At 46.6% G+C, this 27,113-nt stretch overlaps 1 protein-coding gene across 1 annotated transcript in view; it reads left to right on the top strand.

The window, feature by feature from the left end:
• Positions 1-851: 851 nt before the first annotated feature.
• The window catches only part of Nlrc4 (NLR family CARD domain containing 4), a 28,254-nt gene continuing 1,992 nt past the window's right edge, over positions 852-27,113 (top strand). The window contains exons 1-8 of the mRNA XM_006990705.4: positions 852-983; positions 5,937-6,049; positions 8,897-9,157; positions 10,410-12,410; positions 13,236-13,328; positions 17,419-17,589; positions 20,417-20,509; positions 22,587-22,754. Coding sequence (XP_006990767.1) covers position 6,049; positions 8,897-9,157; positions 10,410-12,410; positions 13,236-13,328; positions 17,419-17,589; positions 20,417-20,509; positions 22,587-22,754 — 2,788 coding nt within the window. The 5' untranslated portion in view covers positions 852-983; positions 5,937-6,048. The remainder of the gene's footprint in view (positions 984-5,936; positions 6,050-8,896; positions 9,158-10,409; positions 12,411-13,235; positions 13,329-17,418; positions 17,590-20,416; positions 20,510-22,586; positions 22,755-27,113) is intronic.

Below are 27,113 nucleotides of genomic sequence, written 5' to 3'. Positions count from 1 at the left end.
CTAAAACACATGGACTAAGGGTCCTAGACAGAAGCTCATTAGAACTTTAGAAGCCATTTATTACCCACTTTGGCATCTGACCCAAAAGTCCCTATTGGGCAAAACCTTTGGGATGTATTAACAAAGCAGATTACTAGTTGCTAACAGCCCAGAAGCTAAAAATGGCCTCAGATCTGAAGCCAGGGGTTTCTTTGCTGGGATCTGCCTATCTGATGTTTCTACCAACGTATTTGAAGTTATGCTGATTTGTGACTTTGATTGATTTATTGTTCCATTAATATGAAAACTTACTGAAACTAAGCTGGGCATAGTGGTGTGCCTTTAATCCCAGCACTCGGGAAGCAGAGGCAGGCGGTTCTTTGAGTCTGAGGCCAGCCTGGTCTACGGAGAGAGTACCAGGACAGCCAAGGCCACATAGAGAGAGTGTGTCTCAAACAAAACAACACACACTCTCACACACACACTCACACACACACACACACACCAAGATTAAAAAAAAACAAAACAAAACAAAACAACAACAACAACAACAAAACCGCACCATGGAACAGTTACCACTTTGGAACTTTGGAACTTGGGGTATCCTGTTTTCCTGGGCTGTGTTCACTCATAATTGGCTCCAATAAAACTCTCTCATTCCCTTTGCTCGGAAGAAATCAACAGTTGTTGAATCTTTACCTTATGAATAAGCAGGAAAGAACAAGTAAGTTCAAAGTCCCTCTTCCGGGCTCCTCTGTCAGTCACGCCTCTTGCTAACATGAGTGTCCCAACCACCTTTACTATGCTTCGAAAGAAAGGAAAAACCCACCCGGGCACTTCCTCTTTTGTGCTGTCTCTGCTCGTTGAGCAGAGCATTTCATATCAACGGGAACAGCCTTGCTGTTAAACTTCAAGTAGATTAAAAAAAGAAAAGAAAAGAAACTTATTTTTAAAATGACTTTCCTTCACGCTTCGAGAAGGAGGCAACTGGATTGCTTGGCCAGGTACCTCAGGGAGAGGGAATGGATTTTAAGTCACTTTCAGAGCCAAATATTGAAATCTGAGTGTAGGTTCATTGAAACCTTGTGTCTGTGAGGTTTTCCTGCAGTGAATGGTTGGCCCACTGGGCTGATTTGCCTACAGGGAGATCTTGGGGGTGGGGGTGGGCAGGGGGGGGGCGGGGGTGGGCAGGGTGGGGTGGGGGCAGGAGGGTTGTTGACTTGGTCGGCTGGAGTTTAACTAGGATTTTCTGCATTGGTGTTTCAAGTATACTGAGCACCAGGGGATGCATTTGTATTTTGTCTGAGACAAAAAAGACTTTGAAAACGCTTTTTGGCACTGTGGAAAGGAAACCCAGAGCTGACAGGGAGAGGGAGACTGCTTGGTCCATCCTATCTCCCGAGCCTTTGACAAGATACTTGAACTTGGACAGAGAAGGGAAGAAAATCCCTGTTTGTGGGCCAGTGTTTATAGGAAGCGCTTTACAGACCCCATTGTATGATGTGGTGTTTGTGTGATGCTCCGCTTCCAGCCATTATCTCAGTTGATCTCAGGTAGCCTGGTGTAGAGGTGAAAAATGTGGAAAAGACTCGCTGTGGTCAGACAATAATCAGCTGCAGGACTAGGCTCTAATCTTATGGGCTGTCTCTGCTTCTAACAGCTTATCACACTTCTGTAATTCTGCTCGTAATTTTTAAATACTTGTTTTAATTGGTGTATATTCATTGTTCAACAATACCAGGACATTTTCATATAAATCTATAATATTCTCTGAGGATTCCCCACCCATATGCCCTCCAAACCTCCCCTAACTTTTTTTGCTTGTCCGGGTTCCCATTAGTCCAGCTGGTGCCCCTAGACAGTTTCCTTTTGGTCCGCATGACGCACATTAGGTTATTTGCATAACACTAACGGCACTCGGTGAGATGGCTGGAGTCCAAAGGAGACCTAAGAACATTTTAAGTTAAAGTCTATCTTACGAGAACAGTAAACAAATCACACCTCTGCTCTAATTGTTTCCACAATTAATCATCACAACAGTCCAAACCCTGGGGGCAGATAATATGAGTGCTAATATTTCAGTAAAGAAAGCATAATCCAGAGGCTAAGGAGATGCTGGGAAGGGGGTGGGGGTGGCGGGGTAGGGGCACTTGTCACCAAGCTTGTTGACCAGAGTTTGATTCCTGGGACACATATACTATTCCAGAAGGAGAGAACCGACTTTACAAGTTGTCCTCTAACCTCTACACAAATGCTGTGGCTGCGCAGGCGCGCGCGCGCGCGCGCGCACGCGCACGCGCACGCACACACACACACACACACACACACACACACATCAATGTAAAAAAAAATTACAAAGCAAGAAAGCATGTCCCGGAAAGATGAAGTAGCAGGTCTAGAAGCAGCCATCCAGTAAACTGAAGAACGAGGGTTCAGGCTGAAGTCTGCAATGTCAAATCTGAATACACACACATGCCCATTCTGTGTGGTGCCTCTCTGTTCCCGGTTATGTGAGTTCTTTCCCTGATTTCAGCATGAGTTATGGGAAAGACTCCCTAGACAGGAGTCAAGAGGAATTTCAGTTCTCTGAGGAAGTCATTTAATGATTTGTAAGAACATTATCATTTAAGTTGTATATGGTTAGCTCACACCTGTAATCTTAACAATGAACAGCCTGAGGCCAGAGGATTAGCACGAGTTTGGGACTAGATTAAGCTACACAGTGAATCCCAGGCCAGACTTGGCTATGTTGTATGTTTCAAATCAGAAATTATTATTTGCCAAGGTACAACCATAATAAAAGGATCTCTGGGTTGGGGATTTAGCTCAGTGGTAGAGCACTTGCCTAGCAAGTGCAAGGCCCTGGGTTCAGTCCTCAGCTCTGGAAAGAAAAAAAAAAAAGGATCTCCTCCACATAATTCAGTTATTCTTAGGATAGCTTGCCTCCCCTCTCTCCTTCAAATTCACAGGCTCTTTCTTCATCAATTGTTGTTGAATGCATATATGTATCTGTATATACATCTATATTCCCAAATACATCCTGTTGAGTCCTTATAATGTTACTTGTATGTATATTTTCAGGGTTAACCTTTTGGTACTGGACAACCAATTGGTGTGCCGGGGGGAGAGTTACCTTTGGCTCCCAGTTTTACTGTGTTGTCTGTGGTTCTTTGTGTGGGGTTGAGGCCTCATGAACTTTTCCCCTTGTGCAATATGGCATGTTCACTGATGTTCGCCTTGTTCAGCTCATGTTTGGGAGGTCATGTTTGTAAGACTTCATGGGTATAGATACTCTTCCTTCCTTCCTTTCTTTTCTTTTTTTTTTTTTTTTGTTTGCTTGTTTGTTTTTCAAGACAGGGTTTCTCTGTGTAACAACCCTGGCTGTACTGGAACTCACTTTGTAGACTAGGCTGGCCTCAAACTCAAGACTGGCCTCAGACTCACAGAGATCTGACTGCCTCTACCTCCTGAGGGCTGGGATTAAAGGCATGTACCACCACCACCTGGCTTTTTTTGTTTTTTGAGACGGGTTTCTTTGAGTAGCCCTGGCTGTCCTGGAACTCACTCTGTAAACCAGGCTGGCCTCAAACTTGGAGATCCACCTGCCTCTGCCTCCTGAGTGCTGGGATTAAAGGTGTGTGCCACCACCACTGCCTGGTTCATGGGTTTAGCTTTTGATGTTACTAGGAAATACAGTTGCACAGCAAAGTCCCTGATCCTCTGGCTCTTACACTTTTTTCCACCCTCTACTCCAAGATTTATTTATTTATTTTTAAATTTATTTTTCTTTTTATTTCATGTGTATTTGTGTTCTGCCTGAATGTATGTCTGTGTGAAGGTGTTGGATCCCCTGAAACTGGAGTTACAGGCAATTATGAGCTGCCATGTGGGTGCTGGGAACTTAACCTGGTCCTCTGGAAGAGCAGTCAGTGCTCTTAACTGCTACATCATCTCCAGTTCCGATTTATTTATTTTTATTTCAAGTGGTATTTTTTTTAATTTATTTATTAATTATGTATACAGTGGTCTGCCTGCATGCCAGAAGAGGGCACCATATATCACCATAGATGGTTGTGAGCCACCATGTGGTTGCTGGGAATTGAACTCAGGACTTCTGGAAGAGCAGTCAATGCTCTTAACTTCTGAGCCATCTCTCCAGTCCCCTATTTCAAGTGTTTTGCATGCTTGTCTTTATGTACACCCTGTACATGCCTGATGCGTTCTGAGGTCAGAAGAAGATCCCCTATAACTGGAGTTACAGCTGTGGGTGCTGGGAACTGAACCCAGGCCCTCTGCAGGCACAACAAATGCTCTTCAAGGCTGAGCCATCTCCAGCCCCCACAGCCCAGGTCTTTACATTGGTGGGTAACTCAGAGCACATGAAATCCAGGGCTATGTGTTGATTTTTATTCTCAAAGGCAATTCATAATTAGTTAATCCACCCTGATTTGGTTCTCTGTTTGTCATTCTGTTGGTAAGAACAACATTTCCAGTATCCAAACTGAACACTAATTCTTAGCCTCTTCAAAATATTCTGAGCTCTTCTCCTGATGATCTGGGCAGTGGTTTTAGTTGATTGCTTTAGCAGACAGGTGAGTAGGTGACCCACTCTGGGGAGAGTTGATTCTGCTGACATAAAAATAGAGGAAATTTTATGGTTTCTTCCTGTGCTTTCTTCTTTCTTTTTTTTTTCCTTCCTATTCTCACTTTCATTTTTGACCCAGTCAATGGAGGACTCATTCTTTCCTCTTCTGGGAAAGGTAGATATGGCCTTAGCTACTGTTCTACTGCTGTGAAGAGGCACCATGACCACAGCAACTCTTACAAAAGAAAGCATTTCACTGGGGCTGGCTTACAGTTCCAGGGGTTTGGTCCATTATCGTCATGGCATCATGCAGGCAGATGTGGTGCTGAAGAAACAACTGAGAGTTCAACATCTGGATCGGCAGGCAGCAGGAAGAGAGACAATGGGCCTGGCTTGAGCTTTTGAAACCTCAGAGCCCACCCCCCAGTGACACACTTCCTCCAACCAGGCCACACCTACTCCAACAAGGTCACCCCTCCTAAGCCTTTCAAAGAGTTCCACTTCCTGAGGACTAAGCATTCAAATATATGAGCCTATGGGGGCCATCCTTATTAAACCTCCACAGACATGGAGGGACGACTTCACTGTAGGGAATCTTGCTGTGTACCAGACAGTGCCTTGTTATCACAGACTCAGCTTGTCAGTGGTAGATCTGGAATCCGAGTTCAATCCTAACCTGAGACCAGACCTTTGCTTGTCCTCCTTTGCTACCCCTATCTTATTTTCGGGCTCTTTCTCTCAAGGCTCCTTCCTTATGCCACTTTCTCTGTCTACTTATGGCTTTGTAACTTCCTGGTTTCAAGCCAGTAGGTCCGGCTCCATCTTTTGATACTTCAATCTCAATTATCCTCTTGGCTCTGATTGGCATCAGTGGGAAGTAATTGAGGTGCTAGTGAAATTCCACTGGACCATGGTCTATCTCAAGGCAAGTTGGGTTCTCATTAGGAGTTGGCCATAAATAGCCCACTTAGAGCAAGTGTGTGTGTGTGTGTGTGTGTGTGTGTGTGTGTGTGTGTGTGTACATGTAGACTCCAGAGGCCAATGCCAGGTGTCTTTCTCAATGCCATGGTGTCGCTACCTTTTTGTTCCCAACAATATGGTTTGCTAAACTTGGTACCACTAGTTAACTAGTGACACTGGCTGGCCAGTGAGCCTGTCTCTAGCTGCCTTCTGTACTAGGACCAGATTTCTACATGGTTCCTGGGGATAGAAATCTGGTCCTCACATTTCTACAGCAAGGACTTGAGTCATCGCTGAGCACGTTTTACATGGCTTGGGCCATCATCATTTTCTCATCTAGAAAAGAAGCGTGGGCTTGAGAAGAAGCAACTCCAGTCCTTTCGTTTGAGCATTTTTGTTTTTGTTTCGTTAGTTTCCTGGGATGAACACGGGCTTCATGGGAAGGAGAAGTCTTTGGCGTTCCCATTTGGAAAAACACATCGTCTACTGAGATCAAGGAAAGTGGAGAGCTTTGACTCGGAACAAGTAAGTACCCTACAAACAATATCTGTCTAGCTATGGATATTGTTGGCATTATCAATATATCAATTCATGCTTGCATTTGACTATCTGTGGGCTTCTCAGTTAAATACTCTTATGTTGTCTTGAGAATTTATTTTAAAACATGGCAAGCCTATGGGGAAAAGGCAGATGATAGATGGGGCAAGACTTCAAGAGTGCCCAGGTTGTACTTTAAAGTGTGTGTTCTGGCCATCACCTGTTCAGGGATAATTTTCCCTCTAGACTCCAAAACACTACATCCAGTCACTTCAGAGAAATGGTACAGAGCCACGTGCTCCTCAAATTAACTGTTTCCATTTTGATACCAGTGTGTTATCCAGTGTAATAGCCACTAACCACTTGGGGCGATTTAACTGAATTTCAATATTAAAACTTAATTTACTAATGTAAAACCCAGTTGCACATGAGGGCATAGTATCGCACACCTTTAACCCCAGCACTCAGGAGGCAGAGGCAGGCGGATCTCTGTGAGTTCAAAGCCAGCCTGGTCTACATAGTGAGTTCCAGGACAGCCAGGGCTCTCCCCAGATGAGATCCCAGAGGGAGAGCAGCAGGATTCCCTCACAGGACTTGTAGACAGCTGTTCTCCTCATGGCAGCAGTGGGGATCTGCAGTGGTGAGGTGGAGGAGCTGGAGTGAGACCCCAGGAGTTGGGCTGCCTGATGGTGCATTTTGGACCAGAGTGGACTTGGAGGCTTTGGGAGGGACATCTTCACTTTCCACTTAGTCATGAGAGATGGAAAAGCCAGGGATAACCTACTATACAAAGAAAACTTGCAGACTGAGAGTATAAGACCAGGAGGATGTGCCTTTGAGCTATCACTGAGACGGTGAACTACAGTACCTGGGCATGGTTTTGTCTGTATTTAAGAGTTAGACCCAGGATTGGGGCTGTAGTTTGGTGGTAGAGAATTTGCCTCCCATGCTTGAGGTTGTAGGTTCAACCAATCCCCAGTACTGCCAACCAAACCAAACCAAACGCAAAAATAATTTAAGATACTACAGAAACACACACACACACACACACACACACACACACACACACACACACACACACAAATGATATAGCTTCCCTAGAAACCAGGAGAAATGAGAGAGCTTAGACTGAATACTGTCTAATACTTTGTAGTGGTCTTTTTCAGAAAAGACTAAAACTTGTGAAAGATAAAACACCTCTTCCGCTGGGTGGTGGTGGCGGCGGCGGTGGCGGCGCACGCCTTTAATCCCAGCACTCAGGAGGCAGAGGCAGGCAGATCTCTGTGAGTTGAAGGCCAGCCTGGTCTACAGAGTAAGATCCAGGACAGGCTCCAAAGCTACACAGAGAAACCCTGTCTCAAAACAACAACAACAACAACAACAACAACAACAACAACAAAACACCTCTTCCTTTGAGTTGGGACAGGAAGATAAGGACTGAACATGTTGACATATTGCTTTGTATGGGATGAAGTACAAGAGTTCTCCTAACAGCTCCCCAGGTTACACAGAGTATGTGCTACAGTTGGTTCTCCGTGGTGAAATGTTGAATTTTCAGATTTTTGCTAGCGAGTCAACATATATGGTTATCTTGAAATTGGCCACGGTAGAAATAGCGAATCCCTTACTGGGCTCGGTAAATGCTACAACGGGGATGTCCTGTCCCCAGAGAGCCTGGCTGTTACAGTTGGCGGGATTTCAGATTCAAAGGAGAGTTGTCAGAGGTTGCAGATGCTAAAAAGTGGCCGAGCCTATGCTGTTGCATTAACTTTCCCTGGGGGAAATGTGAACATCTGGTCACCCCAGGCAGAGCCCAGGAACACACTCGAGTAACCAACCATTCCACCAGTTTGTTGGTTTGCTTGTCGGAGCCCAGGTGAGGGGTAACAAGTATGGAGGATGACTCCCCGTGTAGGTATAGAGTCCCTCCTCCAGGCAACCTTCCACACTCTATTCTAGCACCTCCCAAGTCAGTGTGACATGGAGGCAGGAAGGCTGGGAAGGGGGACACAGGAGAGAGTAGCTGCCATCTCAGTCAGGGCCTAATGATCCCCCCAACTTCTCCTCCTGCGGGAGACTATCGACAGGTGCCATATCGTGAGGGTCTCCTGTTCCAATTAAGATGGTAATGGCTCTTGTGCTTGGAGGATGGGGCCATGCATTACTTCAAAACCCATGTTTTTGCTACCGTGACTTTACTAGAGATTTTCTTGTTTCTGGTCCCCACTCCCCCACCCCCACTTTGGAGACAGGGTCTCACTATGTAGCCCTGGCTGTCCTGGAACTTAATCTGTAGACTAGGCTGATCTCAAACTCACAGAGATCTACCTGCTTCTGCCTCCTTAGTCTGGGATTAAAGGTGAATACCACTATACCTGGTGCTCACTATCGACTCTGCATAAGTGGACAAAATCACCCATCTAACGTAACCACCCAAGGGAAACCATCTGGCTCACTGACCAAAGTTAGGGCTGTGGCGTTCTGCAGAACACATCTTTGTTTTGTTTTGTTTCCTGAGACAGGGTTTCTCTGCGTAACTGTCCCGGCTGTCCTGGAACTTGTTTAGTTAGACCAGGCTGATTTCAAACTCACAGAGATCCACCTGCCTCTGCCTCCTGAGTGTTGGGGTTAAAGGTGTGCACCACCACCTCTCCCTGCTTGCAAAGTACTTCTTGAGGGCCTGAATGTCAAGCATCTGGCATCTGAATGTCAAGTTCAAGATGAGCCTGAGGGGGAGGGAGATGGAAAATATGCAGCCTTGGTGCGCTGGTGACAGGCATGTATATTTCATGTAGATTAAAATAAACGAACAAATATTTACCTCCATCTCTTCAGTGAACTTCATAAAGGAAAACAGTCAAGCCCTCATTCAGAGGATGGGCATCACAGTTATCAAGCAAATCTCAGACGAACTGTTCGCACTGAACGTTCTCAACTATGAAGAAGTCGCCGTCATTTGCTGTGAGAAGGTGGAGCAAGACGCTGCCCGCGGGATCGTTCATATGATTTTGAAGAAAGGCTCAGAGGCCTGCAACCTCTTTCTTAACAGTCTTGAAAAATGGGACCGTACTATGTATCAGGACTTAACTGGACAAGGTGAGTGTTGTTTTGCTCGCCTTTGTCCCACCAAAAGGAACAAACCATTAGGAACACCCACAGTCCCTTTCATAGCATTCAGCTTGTCCTCCACCTTTGTGTTGCTGGCCAGGGACTTTGAGTCATTCACAGTAGACACTTGACGGTGAAGCCATATCAATAACCCCAGAGCTGGGCAAGAAATGAATTAAGTACAGTCTCACCTCAAAGTCGAACTGGAATGCTGGGTGTGGTGGCGTTGGCTGCCATGGGAGATTTGGGGAGGCTGAGGCAGGTGGATGGGGAGATTGAAGCCAGGCTGGGCTATATATAAATACTCTGTTTAACTAGAACACAAATAGACGAAGCCAGCAATCCTTCAGTCAGTCATCTGTGGGCGAGTGGCCCGCTGACTGTCTATCTCATGTTGCAGGGCCATGGAAAAGTAACCATTCTACTTCCCATGCACTTCATCATCATCAGGCTATACCTCCAACTCCTCATGTTAATTATTTGAAACGAATACATTGTGTCATTGGCCACAGTTTACCCCATCCCACATTCTCAGCCACATCTTCCACTTTCCTTAGCTAAGAAGACAAAGGCTCCTCTCATTTCCAATCTGCTGCTGTAAGATTTGATGGCAAGAAGGGGGAAAGGAAAGATAGAGAAGATGGAATGAAGGGAAGGGTGCTGGGGGAAATCGACGGGTATTTGCAGCCTGTTGTGGTATCTTAGAACCAGGGCAGAAAGTCCAAGTCACCCCCAGCTGGTTCTTGGCACCTCCTGCCATTCATCCCCCTAAGCCCGGGGCTGCAAGGATGTCTTAGTTAAGGTATCTCTTGCTACGAAGAAACACCACAACCAAAAAGCAAGCTGTGGGGAGAAAGGGCTTAGTTGGCTTACATTTTAACATTGCCGTTCATCGCTGAAGGAAGTCAGGACAGGAAGTCAAGCAGGACAGGAACCTGGAGGCCGGAGCTGATGCAGAGGCCATGGAGGGAGTGCTGCTTTCTGGCTTGCTTCCATGGCTTGCTCAGCCTGCTTTTTTCTTATAAAATGCAGGACCACCGGCCCAGGGGTGGTACCACCCACAGTGGGCTGGGTCCTCCCTCGTTTATCACTAATTGAGAAAATGCCTTACAGCTGGATCTCATGGAGGCATTTCCTCAAGGGAGGCTCCTTCCTCTCTGATGAGTCCAGCTTGTGTCAAGTGGACACACAGAGGAGATGCAGAATCAAGCCCTCTCTAACACTGCCTTTTCTCTAACAGGTATTTTTCATCAGAACATAGAAGAAGACTTGGATGTTTTGGCTCAGAATTTAAAATACTTATACAACAGCCCTTCCTTTCTGAACTTCTATCCCCTGGGTAAAGATATAGACATCATTTTTAATCTGAAGTTCACCTTCACGGAACCTGTCCTGTGGAGGAAGGACCACCGTCATCACCGCGTGGAGCAGCTAACCTTGGGCAGTCTGTTGGAGGCTTTTCAGAGTCCCTGCCTCATTGAAGGAGAGTCTGGCAAAGGGAAATCCACCCTGCTGCAGAGAATTGCCATGCTCTGGGCCTCTGGGGAGTGCAGGGCTCTGAACAGGTTCAAACTGGTCTTCTTTGTCCGCCTGAGCAGTGCAGGGCATGGACTGTTTGAAACACTGTGTGATCAGCTCCTGCACGTCTCCGACTCCATTAGCAAGCCAAGGTTCATGTCTATGCTACTGAAACTGCACCAGGAAGTCCTCTTTCTCCTCGATGGTTACAATGAATTCCAGCCTCAGAACTGCCCAGAAATCGAAGCCCTGATAAAGGAAAACCATCGTTTCAAGAACATGGTCATTGTCACCACCACCACCGAGTGCCTGAGACACGTCAGACATGTCGGCGCCCTGACGGCAGAGGTGGGGGATATGACAGAAGACAGTGCCCAGCTCCTCATCCAAAAAGTGCTGGTCAAGGAGCTAGCGGACGGCTTGTTGTTCCAGATCCAGGAGTCCAGGTACTTGGGGAACCTGATGAAGACCCCTCTCTTCGTGGTGATAACCTGCGCGATCCAGATGGGCAGGAAGGAATTCCGAGCTTACACTCAAACCATGCTGTTCCGAACCTTCTACGACCTCCTGATACAGAAAAACCGGTACAGACACAGAGGCGGGACGGAGCGTGACTTCCTCAGGAGCCTAGACTGCTGCGGAGACCTGGCCCTGGAGGGTGTGTTCTCCCACAGGTTTGCTTTTGAACCCCAGGATCTGGCCAGCACGAACGAGGATGTCCTGGTGACAACCGGCCTCCTCTGTAAGTACACCGCGCAGAGGCTGACGCCCAAGTATAAATTCTTCCATAAATCGTTCCAGGAATACACGGCAGGGCGAAGACTTAGCAGTTTGTTGGCGTCCAGGGATCCAGAGGAGGTGAGCAAGGGGAATGACTATTTGAAGAAAATGGTTTCCATCTCTGACATCACATCCCTGTATGGCAATCTGCTCCTGTACACGTGTGGGTCATCCACAGAGGCCACCAGGGCTGTCATGCGGCACCTTTCAGTGGTATACCAGCATGGCAGCCTGCAAGGGCTTTCTGTCACAAAGAGACCTCTCTGGAGGCAGGAATCTCTACAAAGCCTGAGAAACGCCGCCACGGAGCAAGATTACCTGAAAGCCCTCAACGTAAATTCTTTCGTAGAGTGTGGCATCAATCTTTTCTCCGAGAGCATCTCTAGATCAGTCCTGAGCCAAGAATTTGAAGCTTTCTTTAGTGGGAAAAGTTTATACATCGACTCAGAGAACATCCCTGATTACTTATTTGACTTCTTTGAATGCTTGCCGAATTGTGTGAGTGCACTGGACTTCGTTAAGTTGAACGTCTATGGAAGAGCTACCGCGCCACAGCACAAGGCTGGGGAGAGCAGCCCTGGGGTCCTCCGCGTGGAAGGCCCCTCAGAAACCTACATCCCCAGCAGGGCTGTGTCTTTGTTCTTCAACTGGAAGCAGGAATTCAAGACTCTAGAGGTCACGCTCCGGAATATCAGCAAGTTGAATAAACAAGATATCAAACATCTGGGGAAGATATTCAGCTCTGCCACCAACCTCCGGCTGTACATCAAGAAATGCACAGCCGTGGCCGGGAGCCTCAGCTCAGTCCTCAGGACCTGTAAGAACATCCAGTCCCTCATGGTGGAAGCCAGCCCCCTCACCATCGATGACGAACAGCACATCACGTCCGTGACAAACCTCCAGAATTTGAGCATTCACCACCTGCAGACCCAACGGCTGCCAGGTATGGGCGCATCCGAAGGACATCGTTAAGGCTGGCTGGCACTGGGCAGGTGCTAGAGAACACTGAGACTTCTGGTAATGTCTCTAACGCTTGTTACCTCCTGGGCACATCCCCAAGCCTGGCTTACCTTCTCTGTTTTTCCTCAGTCCTTTATTTCACCTGCCTTGAGGCTCTCTGCAGTTCCCGCCTCCAACTGATGATTCTCTGGAACTTTTCAGCTGCCAACGATTTACTTATTTTATGTTTTCCTTCTCTCCTCTGCTCTCCCCTCTCTCCCCTTCCCTCCCTCATCTCTCCTCTTCCCTCCCCCCTCTCTCCCCTCCTCTCCATTTCCCTTCCCCCCTCTCTTCCCTTCTCCTCCCCCTCTCCCCTCCCCTCCTCTCCCCTCCTCTCCCTCCTGTCCTTCTGTCTTCTCTCCTTTCTTTTCTTCTCTGGTCTTCTTCCCACCTAACTTCTGTCCACTTCTCTCTCCTCTCCTTTCCCAGCTCCTTCTTCAATACAGGGTCTCATATGTAGCCCAGGCTAGCCTCACACCTGCTGCAATCCTCCTGCTTCAGCCTCCCAAGTGCTGGGATTATAGGCACGAGCACCCCATCTGGCTATCCTTTATCTTTCTGTTTAATTCTGCTCTATTTGAACAGCAGGCTTACAGCTAAGTACACTCCCCTCCATTTCTGACAAAACAACCATGTTTATGTGACTATCGTGAGCACTGGCTGCCCTATGTGATAACTAAAATCTTCCGATCGGTAATAGGGATGACAGTCACAGTAAACAATGACGGCACCAGCGAGAGACAAATGCTGGTCTGTTTTCTTTTGGCAGGCGGTCTGACTGACAGCTTGGGTAATCTGAAGAACCTCGTGAAGCTCATACTGGACAACATTAGGATGAACGAGGAAGATGCTAAAAACCTAGGTCAGAATTTGGTTTCTTTAATATTCTTATTACTGTAGGTATGATGATATGCATGGTTAGTTTAAGATTATTTGATACTGTCTGCATCTGTAGAAGGCAAGATCTTGTGTGTGTGTGTGTGTGTGTGTGTGTGTGTGTGTGTGTCATGATCCATGTGGTGGTTTGAATAAGAACAGCCCTCACAGCTGGGTGGTGGTGGCACATGCCCTTAATCCCAACACTTGGAAAGGCAGAGCCAGGTGGATCTCTGTGAGTTCAAGACCAGCCTGGTCTACAGCTCGAGATCCAGGATAGGCTCCAAAACTGTACAGAGAAACCCCGTCTCGAAAAAGAACAAAACAAACAAACAAAAAAGAATGGTTAGCTTAAGATTATTTGGCACTGCATCTGTAGAAGGCAAGATCTTTATGTGTGTGTGGCGGGGGCATGTGCATGGCATGATCCACATGTGGAGGTCTGGTGGTTTGAATAAGAACGGCCCCCACAGGCTCATCTATTTGAATGCCTAGTCACCAGGGAGTGGAACTCCTTGAAAAGGTTAGATGAATCAGGAAGTGTGGCTTTGTTGAAGGAGTATGTCACTGGGGGTGGACTTCGAGGGTTCAAAAGCCCTTGGCAGGTCCGGTCTCTCTCCCCTTTGCTGCCTATAGATCAGAATGTAGCACTCTCAGCTCCCTCTCCAGCACCATGTCTGCCTGTGTGCTGACATGCTCCCCGCCGTGATAAATGGACTACTGGCCAGGCGGTGGTGGCACACTCCTTTAATCCCAGCACTCGGGAGGCAGAACCAGGCGGATCTCTGTGAGTTCAAGGCCAGCCTGGTCTACAAAGCGAGGTCCAGGAAAGGCGCAAAGCTATACAGAGAAACCCTGTCTCGAAAAACAAAACAAGAAAAAACAACAAAAAAAAAATTTTTTAAAAATGGACTACTAAAGCTTCTGAAACTGTAAACCAGCCCCAATTAAATGCTTTCCTTTGTAAGGGTTGCTGTGGTCAGGGTGTCTCTTCACAGCAATTCGGACAGTGACTCAGAAGGAGGTCGGAGGATTACTATGAAGTCTGTCCTTGCTTTCCACCACATTTGAGGGTCTCTTTGTTGTCTGTTGCTGCACATGTGGCTTGATGGCCCACAGGCTCCTGGGGACTCCCTTGTCTCCACCTCCCACTCACTGTAGGGACACCCGGATTAAAGATGCACACCACATGATTAACTTTGAGTGCTGAGGATTTGAACTGAGGTCTTTGTGCGAGTGCTGTGTGTGTACTCACTGATCCATTTCCCTGGCCCCAGCAATCTATTTTACAAACTCCTGACCACCTCGGTTTCTTGGGACACTCTCCATCTCCCAGGACAAGGCTTCAGCAACATTCTATTCCAACTGTACCCCATTTATGTGTGGCTTTTTTTTTTTTAGAGAGAAAGTCATCAAGTCTTTCATGTCCCCTTTCCCTGGATGATTTAAAAGTTTAGAGTTGTTTCATTAGTAAAACTTTAAAAGAGGAACGAGATGCCAGAAAGCATGAGCTCAGGAACAGAAGCACAACTCGAGGCTTGCCATAGAGCCCAGGGCCTCCAGAACAGAGAGGGCTGAGCGGAGCAGAAACCACCTTTGTGCAATGTCCGGGTTTTCCTTTCTCTTTTTTCTTCTTCTTCTCGCCTTCACTCTTTTGTTCTGTCTCTTCCCTGCCGAGCCCTCCATAAAACGTTCTTCTCTTTGTTCTTCATTTCACTGCCTGCCCAAGTATAACTCTCTGCAATAATGAAAATGTGGCTGACCCCTTTTTCCTTATATAATACTCAAGTTAATTTAGAATTCAGTAAACACACAGTGTATAACTAGGAGTTGTGTCGACTATCGGAGCTGGAAGGGGCCCCAGCACATCCTGCTCAGTGCATTCACTTTACAGAAAGTCAACCGCTTCTAGAACGGCTTCCTGATTCGCCCAAGATCTCAGGTGTGCCCCCCAAGACAGTGTACTTGCATTAGGAAAGAATCCAAATGTGAGGGGTTGGGGATTTAGCTCAGTGGTAGAGCGCTTGCTTAGCAAGTGCAAGGTCCTGGGTTCGGTCCTCAGCTCCAGGGGGAAAAAAAAAGAGTCCAAATGTGAGCCGGGCAGAGGTGGCTCACACCAATAGTCCTGGCACTCGGGAGGCAGAGCCAGGCGGATCTCTGTGAGTCCGAGGCTAGCCTGGGCTATAGAGTGAGTTCCAGGACAATCAGGGCTTCACATAGAAACCTTGTCCCAACAATACAAAACAAAACAAAAAACAAAAAGAATCCAGTATAGTGATATTAGTAATAATTACTATGTACTAAAAAGTTGCCCCACACTAGGTCAGCAAGTACACTATATAGTTTTCACACTTAATCCCATCAAACATTCACAACAGCCCTATTATGTAGGACTAATGACCCCCAAAGCCCCAGCTGAAATGTTGACACAATTTGTAGCTAAAGTTTTCCTGCCTTGCCCACAGTCAGGACAAATCTCTGTCACCCGCCAGTCCCACAGCTGCTCAGACCCAATCAAGTAAACACACAGAGACTTATATTGCTTACAAACTGTATGGCTGTGGCAGGCTTCTTGCTAACTGTTCTTATAGCTTAAATCAATCCATTTCCATAAATCTATACCTTGCCACATGGCTCATGGCTTGCCTGCATCTTCACATGCTGCTTGTCATGGTGGTGGCTGGCAGTGACTCCCTCCGCCTTCCTGTTTTCTCTGTTCTCCTCTCTGTTAGTCCCGCCTATACTTCCTGCCTGGCCACTGGCCAATCAGTGTTTTATTTATTGACCAATCAGAGCAACAGATTTGACATACAGACCATCCCACAGCAATTATGGAATTGTGAATCTTGAAGTCTGAATGACCACAAACCTCACGTATACACCTCCCATTGCATCAGTTAACATTTATTGAGAGTTTACTATGTTATACCTACTGAATGCATCACATACATTATCTGCAATCTCCCCTGAGCTCCAAAACATGGGGATCGATACAACCTTAATCTGAGGGATGCATCTCAAAGGCAGAGCACTTGCCTAGCATGCACAGGGCCCGTGTAAAAGCTCCAATACCGAAGAAGTGGAGGAGGAGACAGATAAGCTCCAAAAAGTCACTGTGTATTTCTTTCATGCATACCATTGACTCAGGATATATATTGATGATTTAAGTTCCACCTAATCAATCCTGAGTGCCACATCAGCACCAGGGCTAAGCATGAGGGGCGCTCCAGGACGCCTTCAGCTGTCCTGTGGTTAGAAGAGGACACTGACTCTGGCTGAACATACTGTTCCGGATGTCGGTCTGGCCCTGTGTCCCGAAGTCCAGAGCAGGGGATCGTTGAGCTGTGCCATTGCACTAGCCGTCCACAGGGCTGCAGCACCTGCCGCCCCTCTGAACTCAGCCTCTCGAGGGAAGGAAAGACCAGGAAGAAGGAACAGGTCTGGAATCCAGCAGTAGGGCAGCCTCAGCAGGACGGACACTCCTGAGCTTAGGGCCAGCCTGGGCTGAATCTCCTTATGTAGAAAACAAAGAAATGTATATATATATATATATATATATATATATATATATATATATATATTATAATTTGTTTGTTTGTTTTTACATTTATTTATTTATTTATTATGTATACAGTGTTCTGTCTGCATGTATGCCTGCAGGCCAGAAGAGGGCACCAGATGTTATTCTAGATGGTTGTGAACCACCATGTGGTTGTTGGGAATTGAACTCAGGACCTCTGGAAGAGCAGCCAGTGCCCTTAACTGCTGAGCCATCTCTCCAGGCCCCCTGTTTGTTGTTGTTTTGAGACAGGGTTTCCCTGTGTAGCTTTGTGCCTTTCCTGGATCTCACTCTGTAGACCAGGCTGGCCTCGAACTCACAGAGATCCACCTGCCTCTGCCTCCCGAGTGCTGGGATTAAGAGCATGCGCCACTGCCGTCCGGCTGCATAAATATTTTTTAAAAGAAAGAAGAGCATGAAACAGTTTCTTCATAATTGTCATCCTCCCATTCCACAAATCCGGATTTAACCAGATGAATGCGGTCTGCTCACGTATTCCTTTCCTGTGTCCTTGTAGCCGAAGGCCTGGGGAAGCTGAAGAAGATGCGCTTATTTCATCTGACTCATCTGTCTGGCCTTGGGGAGGGGATGGATTCCATAGTGGAGTCTCTGTCGGGAGAAGCCTGTGACCTGCAAGAGCTGAAGTTGGTGGCCTGCTGTCTGACCGCAAATTCCGTGAAAACACTAGGTAACCCTCCCCTCCCCTCGCTGGATGCGCGACAGAACACTTGACGATTTCACATCGATGAGCTTTGTCCAACCCAGGATTAAAATTATTAATGGCAACAAGAGAGGCTTACGGAATAATTGAAGATATATGTGGGAGGCCAGCTCCCACCTTTTCAAGGGTTCTTTTGAGGACGAGAGAGGGATAAGAAAATAGATTGAAAGATAGTGAAGAGGAGACAGACAGATACACAGGATAACTTTGGGAGGATCTGAGTCAATACCCCATGGCCTTTTTCGATTATACAAAAGGACATTTTATAACAATGCCAAGGGGCGGGGCACATGGCCTCCCCCTTACTAGATCAAAGTACACCACACAGCCAAGTGTAGACCCTTCCAAACACCTGGTAAACATGCCTGTGGTCCAATCATTCCCTTATGCAGCCCTGCTGGGTAGAGCAAGCTCAGATTCTCAGACCCTAAGTAATTTGGGCCTCTACAATTATAACCTTAAGAGAAAGTGAAAAGTAAGCAGAATAAAAAAAAAAATTCCGCCGGGCGGTGGTGGCGCACGCCTTTAATCCCAGCACTCGGGAGGCAGAGGCAGGTGGATCTCTGTGAGTTCGAGGCCAGCCTGGTCTCCAAAGCGAGTTCCAGGAAAGGCGCAAAGCTACACAGAGAAACCCTGTCTCGAAAAACCAAAAAAAAAAAAAAAAAAAAAAAAAAAAAAAAAAAAAAAAAAAAAAAAAAAAAAATTCCTCCTGTCTTGAAATAGCACCCCCCCCCAATTTCTACCATTTTTGTTACAGTGTTATCATCTAATAATTCCTTGGGTAGATGGACAAAGGATAAAGAAAGAGAAGGATTGCCTCAGCATCACTAGGTTTATTACTCTTCCCTTTGCCCTGTTAAGATGGAGTTGGAAGATGTGATACAACCTTCAGTGTTTTGAGTTCCCAAACGTTATGCATACCGATTATAGAGAAAACTTTGCATATTTCTGGATACACTGTTCACTTCAGAGTTTGGGGGCTGGAGAGGTGGATCAGCAGTTAAGACCACAGTCTGTTCTTCCCAAAAGACTTGGGTGCCATTCCCAGCACCCACATGGCAGCTCACAACCATCTGTAACTCCAGTCCCAGGGGAATCCAGTGCCCTCTTCTGGTCTCTGTGGGCACCAGGCACACATGTGGTGCACAGACATACATATAGGCAAGACACCCATACATGAAATAATTTTTAAAAACTTAGATTTTGGAAAAATCAATGGTCTAACCTTTTAATTATATTTATTTGTTTTGTGAGACAGGGTCTCACCATGTATCTCCGGCTGGTCTGGAACTTGCTATGTAGATCAGTCTAAACTGGAACTCACGGAGATCCCCTCTGCCTCATGAATGCTGGATTAAAGGTGTGCACCATCACACCTCTCCTAACTCTCTGAAAATCAGCGTATAGGGGCTGGAGGGATGACTCGGAGGTCAGGAGAGCTTGCTGCCCTTGCATTGGACCCCAGTGCTTCCCAGCACCCACATCTGGCAACTCCCAAACTTCTGAAACTGCAGCTTCAAGGGTTTTGATGCCTCCTTCTGGCCTCCATGGGCAATTGCACTCACTTGCACATACCCTCACATAGAAACACATACACACACACACACACACACACACACACACACACACACACACACATAAAAACAATTAAAAAAATAAGACTATAAAAGTGCTGGGAATAGGCCGGGCGGTGGTGGTGCATGCCTTTAATCCCAGCACTCGGGAGACAGAGACAGGCGGATCTCGGCGAGTTTGAGGTCAGCCTGGACTACCAAGTGAGTTCCAGGAAAAGGTGCAAAGCTACACAAAGAAACCCTGTCTCGAAAAACAAAAAAAAAAAAAAAAAAAAAAAAAGTGCTGGGAATCTATAACGATTATCATGTTTGCATTGATATAAACTTATAGTTAAAGAAGCCCACAGTTAGGAAAGGCTAGACCAATACTGAGAACATACTTTCACTTCTCCACTTTCGCTTATAAATTCCCCATAAGGGAGAAGAGAAACTATAAATATTGATGAAAAGCTTTACCTGCTTTTTAAATAGATTTTGACCTTTATCTGTTTTACTAAAATCAATTCTACGTTGCTACAAAGAACCATTTTAGCCATGGTACCTATCTTATTTTTCAGATCCCTAGTGCCTACCCACCACCTGTCACAGCCCCCCAGGGCCTATGACCTAGGAGACCCCTTCCCCTGACGCTGTGTGAACAAACTTGATCAAGAACCATGGAGTTGGTCTCAGTAGTTTGAGACAGAGAACATCGCTGCAGGCTGAAACTTGTTTCCTTTTAAACAGCTGTGTAAGACAGTTTATCCCTTTTAAAATATGTCAGAAATAGCCAGTGTGGGGATGAACATCTTCAATCCAGGCTCACAGAGGCAGGGATTAACGGCAGAGGCAGGGGGATTTCTGTGAGTTTGAGAGTTCGAGGTCAGTCAAGCCTACATAGTGAGACCCTGTCTTCAACCAACCAACCAACCATGGTCAGTAAAGAATAAACTACAACGTAGTGTCTAGAATTACAATCACTATATTGTGTGGAGCTTCAGGTACCATGTGATGTGGATTTAATAATCAGAATCTGGGACTAGGAAACACCTGTCCATTCAGTCAAAGCCATGAAAACCGAGGGTTCAGCCCTTTTCTACTTCCTTTGAGAAATAATTAATCAAGTCCAATAATGGTGTGTATTGTCATCAGCAAAGGCCAAAAGGATGCAGAATTCTAAAGATATTGGAAAATGCATATATGGTTACTTGGAAATCTTTTCTTTTCTTTTTTTCTTCCAGCACAGAATCTTCACAATTTGGTCAAACTGAGCATTCTTGATATATCAGAAAATTATCTGGAAAAGGATGGACACGAAGCTGTAGAGGAACTGAGTAAGAACGACAGCTCTGCCCAAGCAATGTGCTTCTTAATATGTGCGCTGGATGGTTAGAAAACTACAGCCTGAATCTGGGGCCTCAGGACCCGTGTGCACCCCACTAACTCATATTTCTTAGGGAAAATGCTTAGCACTTTCTTAAACTGCCATTAAGGAACATGGGCCTGTGTCTTTTTTTTTTTTTTTTTTTTTTTTTTTAGGTTTATTTAATTTGGGGGCTGGATAGGTGGCTCAGTGGTTAAGAACACTTGATACTATTGTAGAGAACCCAAGTTTGGTTCCCAGCATCCACATGATGGCTCACAAACATTTATAACTCTGATTCCAGTGAATCTGATGCTGTCTTCTGACTTCTGTGGGTACCAGGCACAGATGGGTACACATACATAAATGCAGACGAAACACTCATACACAAAAAAAAAAAAATTAAAAAATTATCGTGTGTGTGTGTGTGCAGGATATATGCACACATGAATGTAGGTACCTGCAGAGGCCAGAAGAGAGTACTGGATCTTTTAGAGCTGGACACTATGAGCCACTGGGCATGGGTACTGGGAATGGAATTCAGGTCCTCTACAAGAGTAATGTATGTTCTTAACTGTTGAACCATTTCTCCAAGCCCAAGCTTGTGTCTTTGGAGCGATCAGTTTGTATATCTTCACTGTACCTGAGGCTCCTCTGGTTTGCCAATGACAAGGAAGCTAGTATTTGATGCTGATGATAAACTTGTTTACGAAGTTGGTGATAGGGCTGCTCTAACCCCAGACTTGTAAGACTGGCTATACACATATGGTATCAACTTAGTCCTCCAAGGACTGCAATATTATGCTGTTCGGTTTCAGCGAAGGACTCTGCATGAGCTCTCCGATGAGCGAAACATCTGGAGATTTTTTTTTTTTTTTGAGAGAGGGTTTCACTATGCAGCCTGGAACTCTCTACACAGATAGGGTGTCCTTGACATCACAGAGATCCATCTGCCTCTGCCTCTCTTGAATGCTGGTTTCAAAAGGATTTTTATTCTGATAAAGTTGTTACAGGAAAATGAGGCAGGGAAGCAGCCATGCTCCGACAGGCACCAGAAATGCAGTGAAGGATCAGGAAAAGCTAATTATGTATGGCAGGCTTGGTAGAGTGCTCTTCATGACTCTGGGCAACTAACTGGACAGAGTTCACAGTATATATATAGTCTTCTCAGCCTTGTTTCTAACTATTACGTCATTGGTGAGCTCAAGTTTCTATCAAGGCCACATGGCAAAGACAAAAAACAAGAAATTCAAGCTGGGAGTGGCATTGTATGCTTTTGACTCTAGTACTTAAATAAGCAGGCAGACCTCTATAAGTTTGAGGCCCACGGGTCTACACGGTGAGTTCCAAGCCAGCCAGGGATCTATCTCAAAGAAAGGAGAGGAGTTGTAGGGGGGTCAGAACATGTTTTTTTTATAAAACAGGGTCACTGTAAGCAACTGCTTCACCAGATAACTAGATAGCCATCTCTCCCCAGGTGATCCTTGCAGTTCCAATTCCTCTCTCTCTCTCTCTCTCTTTTTTTTTTTTTTGGTTTTTCGAGACAGGGTTTCCTGGAACTCACTTGGTAGCCCAGGCTGGCCTCGAACTCACAGGGATCCACCTGGCTCTGCCTCCAGAGTGCTGGGATTAAAGGCATGAGCGACCACCGCCCGGTACCTCTCTTTGTTTTTGTTCTGAGGTCATTTCCTCTTTAAATTTCCCTGGAAGGGAGAAGCTTTTTAAGGTGCTCAGGGGCACGTGGTTATGATAAAATGACTGATAAATGTCTGGAATCCACTTCAGAAAAATACATGTGTCTGGTCAGGATTAAGCAATCCAGTCTATGATTTGTGGTTTATTGAAGGTAGGATTATTAGTAATAGTTTTATTATTACTATAGTGTTTATATATTTGAATGTTTCCTGTAAAAATAACCAAAAAAATAAGTAGATTCTCATTAAAGATTAAGTAGCCTACAGGGCCACCAAATTTAACGACTGTTCCTTTATCTGCATCCTGCATGGATCTGGAGCTGACGTCATTCCTGCATTCTTTTCTGTTTTAAGTTGGCAGGCTCAGCCTTCTGGAACAGCTAACCACACTGATGCTGCCTTGGTGCACGGATGTGCTCATCAGCCTGCCCAACCTATTGAAGCAACTGGAGGGGGTCCCAGGGCTTGTCAAGCTTGGATTGAAAAACTGGAACCTCACGGATACAGAGATTAGAAGTTTAGGTAGGTACCTCCAAGCAGAACCGAAAGAACAGAGGTTGACTTTAAACAAAGCTCTTACCCACCCCTACCCCCACCAGAGACAGGGTTTCTCTGTGCGGCCCTGGCTGTCCCCGAACTCACTCTGTAGCCCAGGCTGGCCTTGAGATCACAGAGATCCGCCTACCTCTGCCTCCCCAGTGTTGGGATCAAAGGCGTGCGCCACCACCTCCCACCTCTTTTCTTATTTACTAGGATCTTATTTCTGTTGAATGTTAATTTCTGGAAAAAAAATTATTATTGAAAGTCCCCCCCCCTTGTTTCCTATATTGCCTTCTCCTATAGTTTGACACAGGAGGAGGCCTGCCACATGTTAGTTCCTCAGCCTTGACCCCAAGTCGATACATTTCTGTTTGTCCTAAGTTTACCAGCCTGTGGTATTTTGTTACAGTAGCGCAAGAACGCCCTTTTTCCTTGGTGGTCCCAGAGCCTTGAACTTCTGTCTTCGTTGGAGTTCTTTTTTTGCTCTCAGCTGGCTCTTCTCATACTTTAGAGTGAGGTGCAAGCTGGTAAGATACTCTTTGTGTCTTAGGAAGAGGAGGACTTTAAAAAATTATTTTACGTGTATGAGTGTTTGCTTGCATATATGTATGTGAACTACACATGTGCCTGGTGTCCATGGAGCCAGAAGGTGTTGGATCCTCTGGTATGGACTTATAGGTGGGGTGGGATATCCTGTGGGTGCTGGGAACCAAAGCCAGGTCTTCTGCAAGAGCATTCAGTGCTCTTTACTCCAATCCATCACTCCAGCCCTGGAGATGACTCTTGATTGGCTGTGGGAACCAGGCATGCAAAGCGGCTTTGCTTCTTGGAGGCAACTGAGTTTCTCCTGAGAACCTTCCAGTCTCCCTCCTAGAGCATACAGGACCTAGTGTCCTGGGAAGAAGGCGGAGTTGGAATACCTACTGCTTTTGTGGGCTTGCTCTCTGGTCCCCTCTCCCAGTACCCCATCTGTCATCTGATTATCAGGTGTCTTCACACTGTGCTGTAAGCCCAAAATGACAAGGACTATGCACACAGTCTGTGGTACACGGTAGATTACTCAAATGCTTGCCGAATCAATGCATGGTGCCACAGTCTATTACGCAGGGCCTATTTTAAGGCTCCAGGTTCCAGCCTGTCATAGTGGGGAAATCATGGGCAGGAGCTGGAGGAAGCTGGCCACCTTGTACCCATCGTCAGGAACAGAGAACAATGAAAGAATGCATGCAGGCTGTTCCGTTCTCTTCCTCCAGTCAGGGGATGGTGGCGCCGACAGTGGGCAGGTCTCACGGCCTCAATGAATGCAATCGAAATACCCTCAACCCCCCAGGCATGCCAAGAGGCCCATCTCCCAGGTGATTCTAACACAAGACGATCTCACACCGATTCAGGTGAACTGAAGGGCAGGGTTAGAGGCGCCTACGGAAAGCACGTGATATTTGGCCATTTGCATTCTCCACAGCCCACAGACGGCCAAGCTCCAAATGGCCAGATTCTCTTCCTGTGGCATCCGGTTTGATCCATATTCCCTCAGCAGAAAGCACGTCCTTAGACCTTGGAGACTGGGGCTTGTTCTCCGTTCCCGCGCCTGCGCACACTGAGGACCATCCCGGAAACTCAGCGAAGATCCTCAAACTGAAACAGAGAGCCACAGAAAGAGCTCATGTTCTCATCACAGAGCGGGGGGTGGGGGTGGGGTGTTTGACTTTTCTAAATTCCTTCTCCTCGGTAGTGGAAAGAAGTTGCTCTTTGGGAAGAAAGCCCACAAACTGGGGGGGGGGGGGGGGAGAAAAGAAAAGAAAAAGAAAAACATTTTGGGTTCCTGCCGTGCTGGGAATCACATAAGGGTGGCAAAATAGGAACATGAGCTGTGAAGGCTGGGAGAGAGCAGCACTCTTAGAAAGGGAGGTGATGCTGGGCGGTGGTGGCACATGCCTTTAATCCCAGCACTCGGGAGGCAGAGGCAGGTGGATCTCTGTGAGTTCGAGGCCAGCCTGGTCTACAGAGCGAGATCCAGGACAGGCACCAAGGATCCACGGCTGGCTGGAGCTGGAAGCTGACTTCCTTCCTATCCTGTAGTCCACAAATGTGCAGCAAGCAGACGGGGCAGCTGCGCCCTGCGTGGCCTTTCCCAGACAGCTGTTATTTTGACTCCTTCGTTCCTTGGTTTTATTTTTACCTTCCTTGTCATCGTTATTGTCATGGGGGCCTGTCAGGCCTCGTGGGAGGAGACAAAACAAAAAAGAAAGTGGATGGCTGATTCTTTTCATCGTGCCGTGAAAAGAATCACTTCTCCTTCTCTTTCCTTCGTAGAAGCTTAGATACACTTAGCAGGAAGGGAGTGTGGAATATGAGCGGCCATGATTCCAGATGAGCAGTTTGTCTTCTAAGAATGTTAAAGCATAGAAAACGGCCCCGAGGGTGGTCTCAGCAGAGGCAAGCACAGATCTGAGAAATGAAGAAGCCCGGGAGGCACCCTCTTCACCTGGATTTGCCGACTTCTCCACTCTTCTCTTGATGACGGCGAGGTCAAGATACCTTTACCGCAGGCATTTGCAATGAAGAGCCTAAGGAACTTTCTAGACTAAAATTGGCCAAGGTGATCAAAGTCCTGGCTGACTTTGACTGAAGATACTCTGAAGCGAGCACCAGGTGCTGTGTCTTAGCAAACTACACAGGCCACACAAGATATCTGCCCGTTAATTCTCAGACCTCCTCACCAGGGAGCGGGCCAACAGGCTTCCTGAAAGTGGCTAAGAGCATAATCGCTCAGTGTACACCTGGGTAATCCTCAGCCCACACAGGCTGGTTCCACAAGACCTCATTCTTAATTTGCAGGCCAAATCAAGGATGGCAACGGCTTTCCTTATTTGTTTGCTAACCTTTGCCACGGCCCTGACTTGGGCTTTTTGGAGGCAGGGGTTAGCACTATGTAGCCCAGGCTGACCCAAATTTGCAGTCCCCTGCCTCAGGCTCCCAGAGTTCTGGAATCACTGACTTGTGCCATTGCAGAGATCTGGTGTTGTGTCTGTGAGGACAGGCTTCTTTCAAAGACTATGGAGAGGGACCTTCACAGTGTCTTTTCCAGGGAGCATCTCTTCCTACTTAGGAGTCCAAACCTGCCGGGTGGCGGTGGCACACATCTTTAATCCCAGCACTTGGGAGGCAGAAACAGGCGGATCTCTTAGTTTGAGGCCAGCTTGGTCTTACAGCAGAGTGAGTTCCAGAACAGCCAGGGATGACAGAGATATTTTGTCTTGAAAAAGGAAAAAAAAAAAAAAAGGTCCAAACCAAACCTCGAACCCTCGTTCTGCAAGGTTGTTGTAACAAGCATCTCCCAAGCAACCCCAAGTTTAATTTCTAACAAACCCCTCCATGCCCACTGCAGGGCAAGGCTGAATGTGTTGACTCAAGCCCATGAATGTAGCATTGTGGGAGGCCGAGGCAGGTGGATTGCAGGGAGTTTGAGGATAGCCTGGGCCATGTAGCCAAACCTTGTCTCAAAACACCACCACCACCACCACCACCACCACCACCACCACCACCACCACCACCACCACCACCAAACAAACAAACAAAAGGAGCATCTTCTTCCTTTTTCATTTATGACATGGATTTCTCTAGGTAGCTTGGGCCAGCCTTGAATTCATGATTTTTCTGTCCCTGCCTCTCAGGTACTGGGATCAGAGGTGTGTGTGTGTGGGGGGGGGGGGTGGCGGGGTAAGGCGAAAGGTTTTTTTGCTTTTGTTTTTTCCCATACAGCAGGATTTACCTGACTCCAGTACAGGGTATAGGGGAATAAGGAATAAACAGCGAAGGCCTGTGGTGTTCTGAGAATCAGCAGGAGAGGACATCCCCCTCCTCTGTGTAGGAGGCCCTTTAGAGTACTCTATTTTTAGGGAGCTGAGGATTTCCCAGAAGAGGCTGGAAGGCATAAAAATCAAAGCCCTCTCTAGATGATTCTCATTTACTTAAGTTTACAGGTAGGGATATTCTGCACCCAAAGATAAAACTGTTAAGTAGCTTTACTTCTACAAACACGGAAGGGCCTGATATTGCCTGTTTGATTCCAATCTTAAAAACAACGCCTTAATATCTAATGGCATCTCAATGTTTAATCAACTTTCCACTTCCGGGAGGAATCGGGACTAAGGTAAAACACACACACACCACTTACATTTGCCTTCTGTATGCCTCTACCATTGATGATCTTAGACATTAGGAAACAGAATTCATAAATCTAATGGACACAGACACAGGCTGCCTGTAGGGATTCTTTCTTCCCGGGGCACAGCACTGGTCTACACACGGTCATCTTAAAAATGGAAAAATGATTCACGG

This window comes from Peromyscus maniculatus, chromosome 22 (genome assembly GCF_049852395.1).
Source record: "Peromyscus maniculatus bairdii isolate BWxNUB_F1_BW_parent chromosome 22, HU_Pman_BW_mat_3.1, whole genome shotgun sequence".
NCBI classification, from domain to species: Eukaryota; Metazoa; Chordata; class Mammalia; order Rodentia; family Cricetidae; genus Peromyscus; species Peromyscus maniculatus.
The sequence above is the reverse complement of the archived record's forward strand: the minus strand, read 5'-3'. Positions and strand labels throughout refer to the sequence as shown.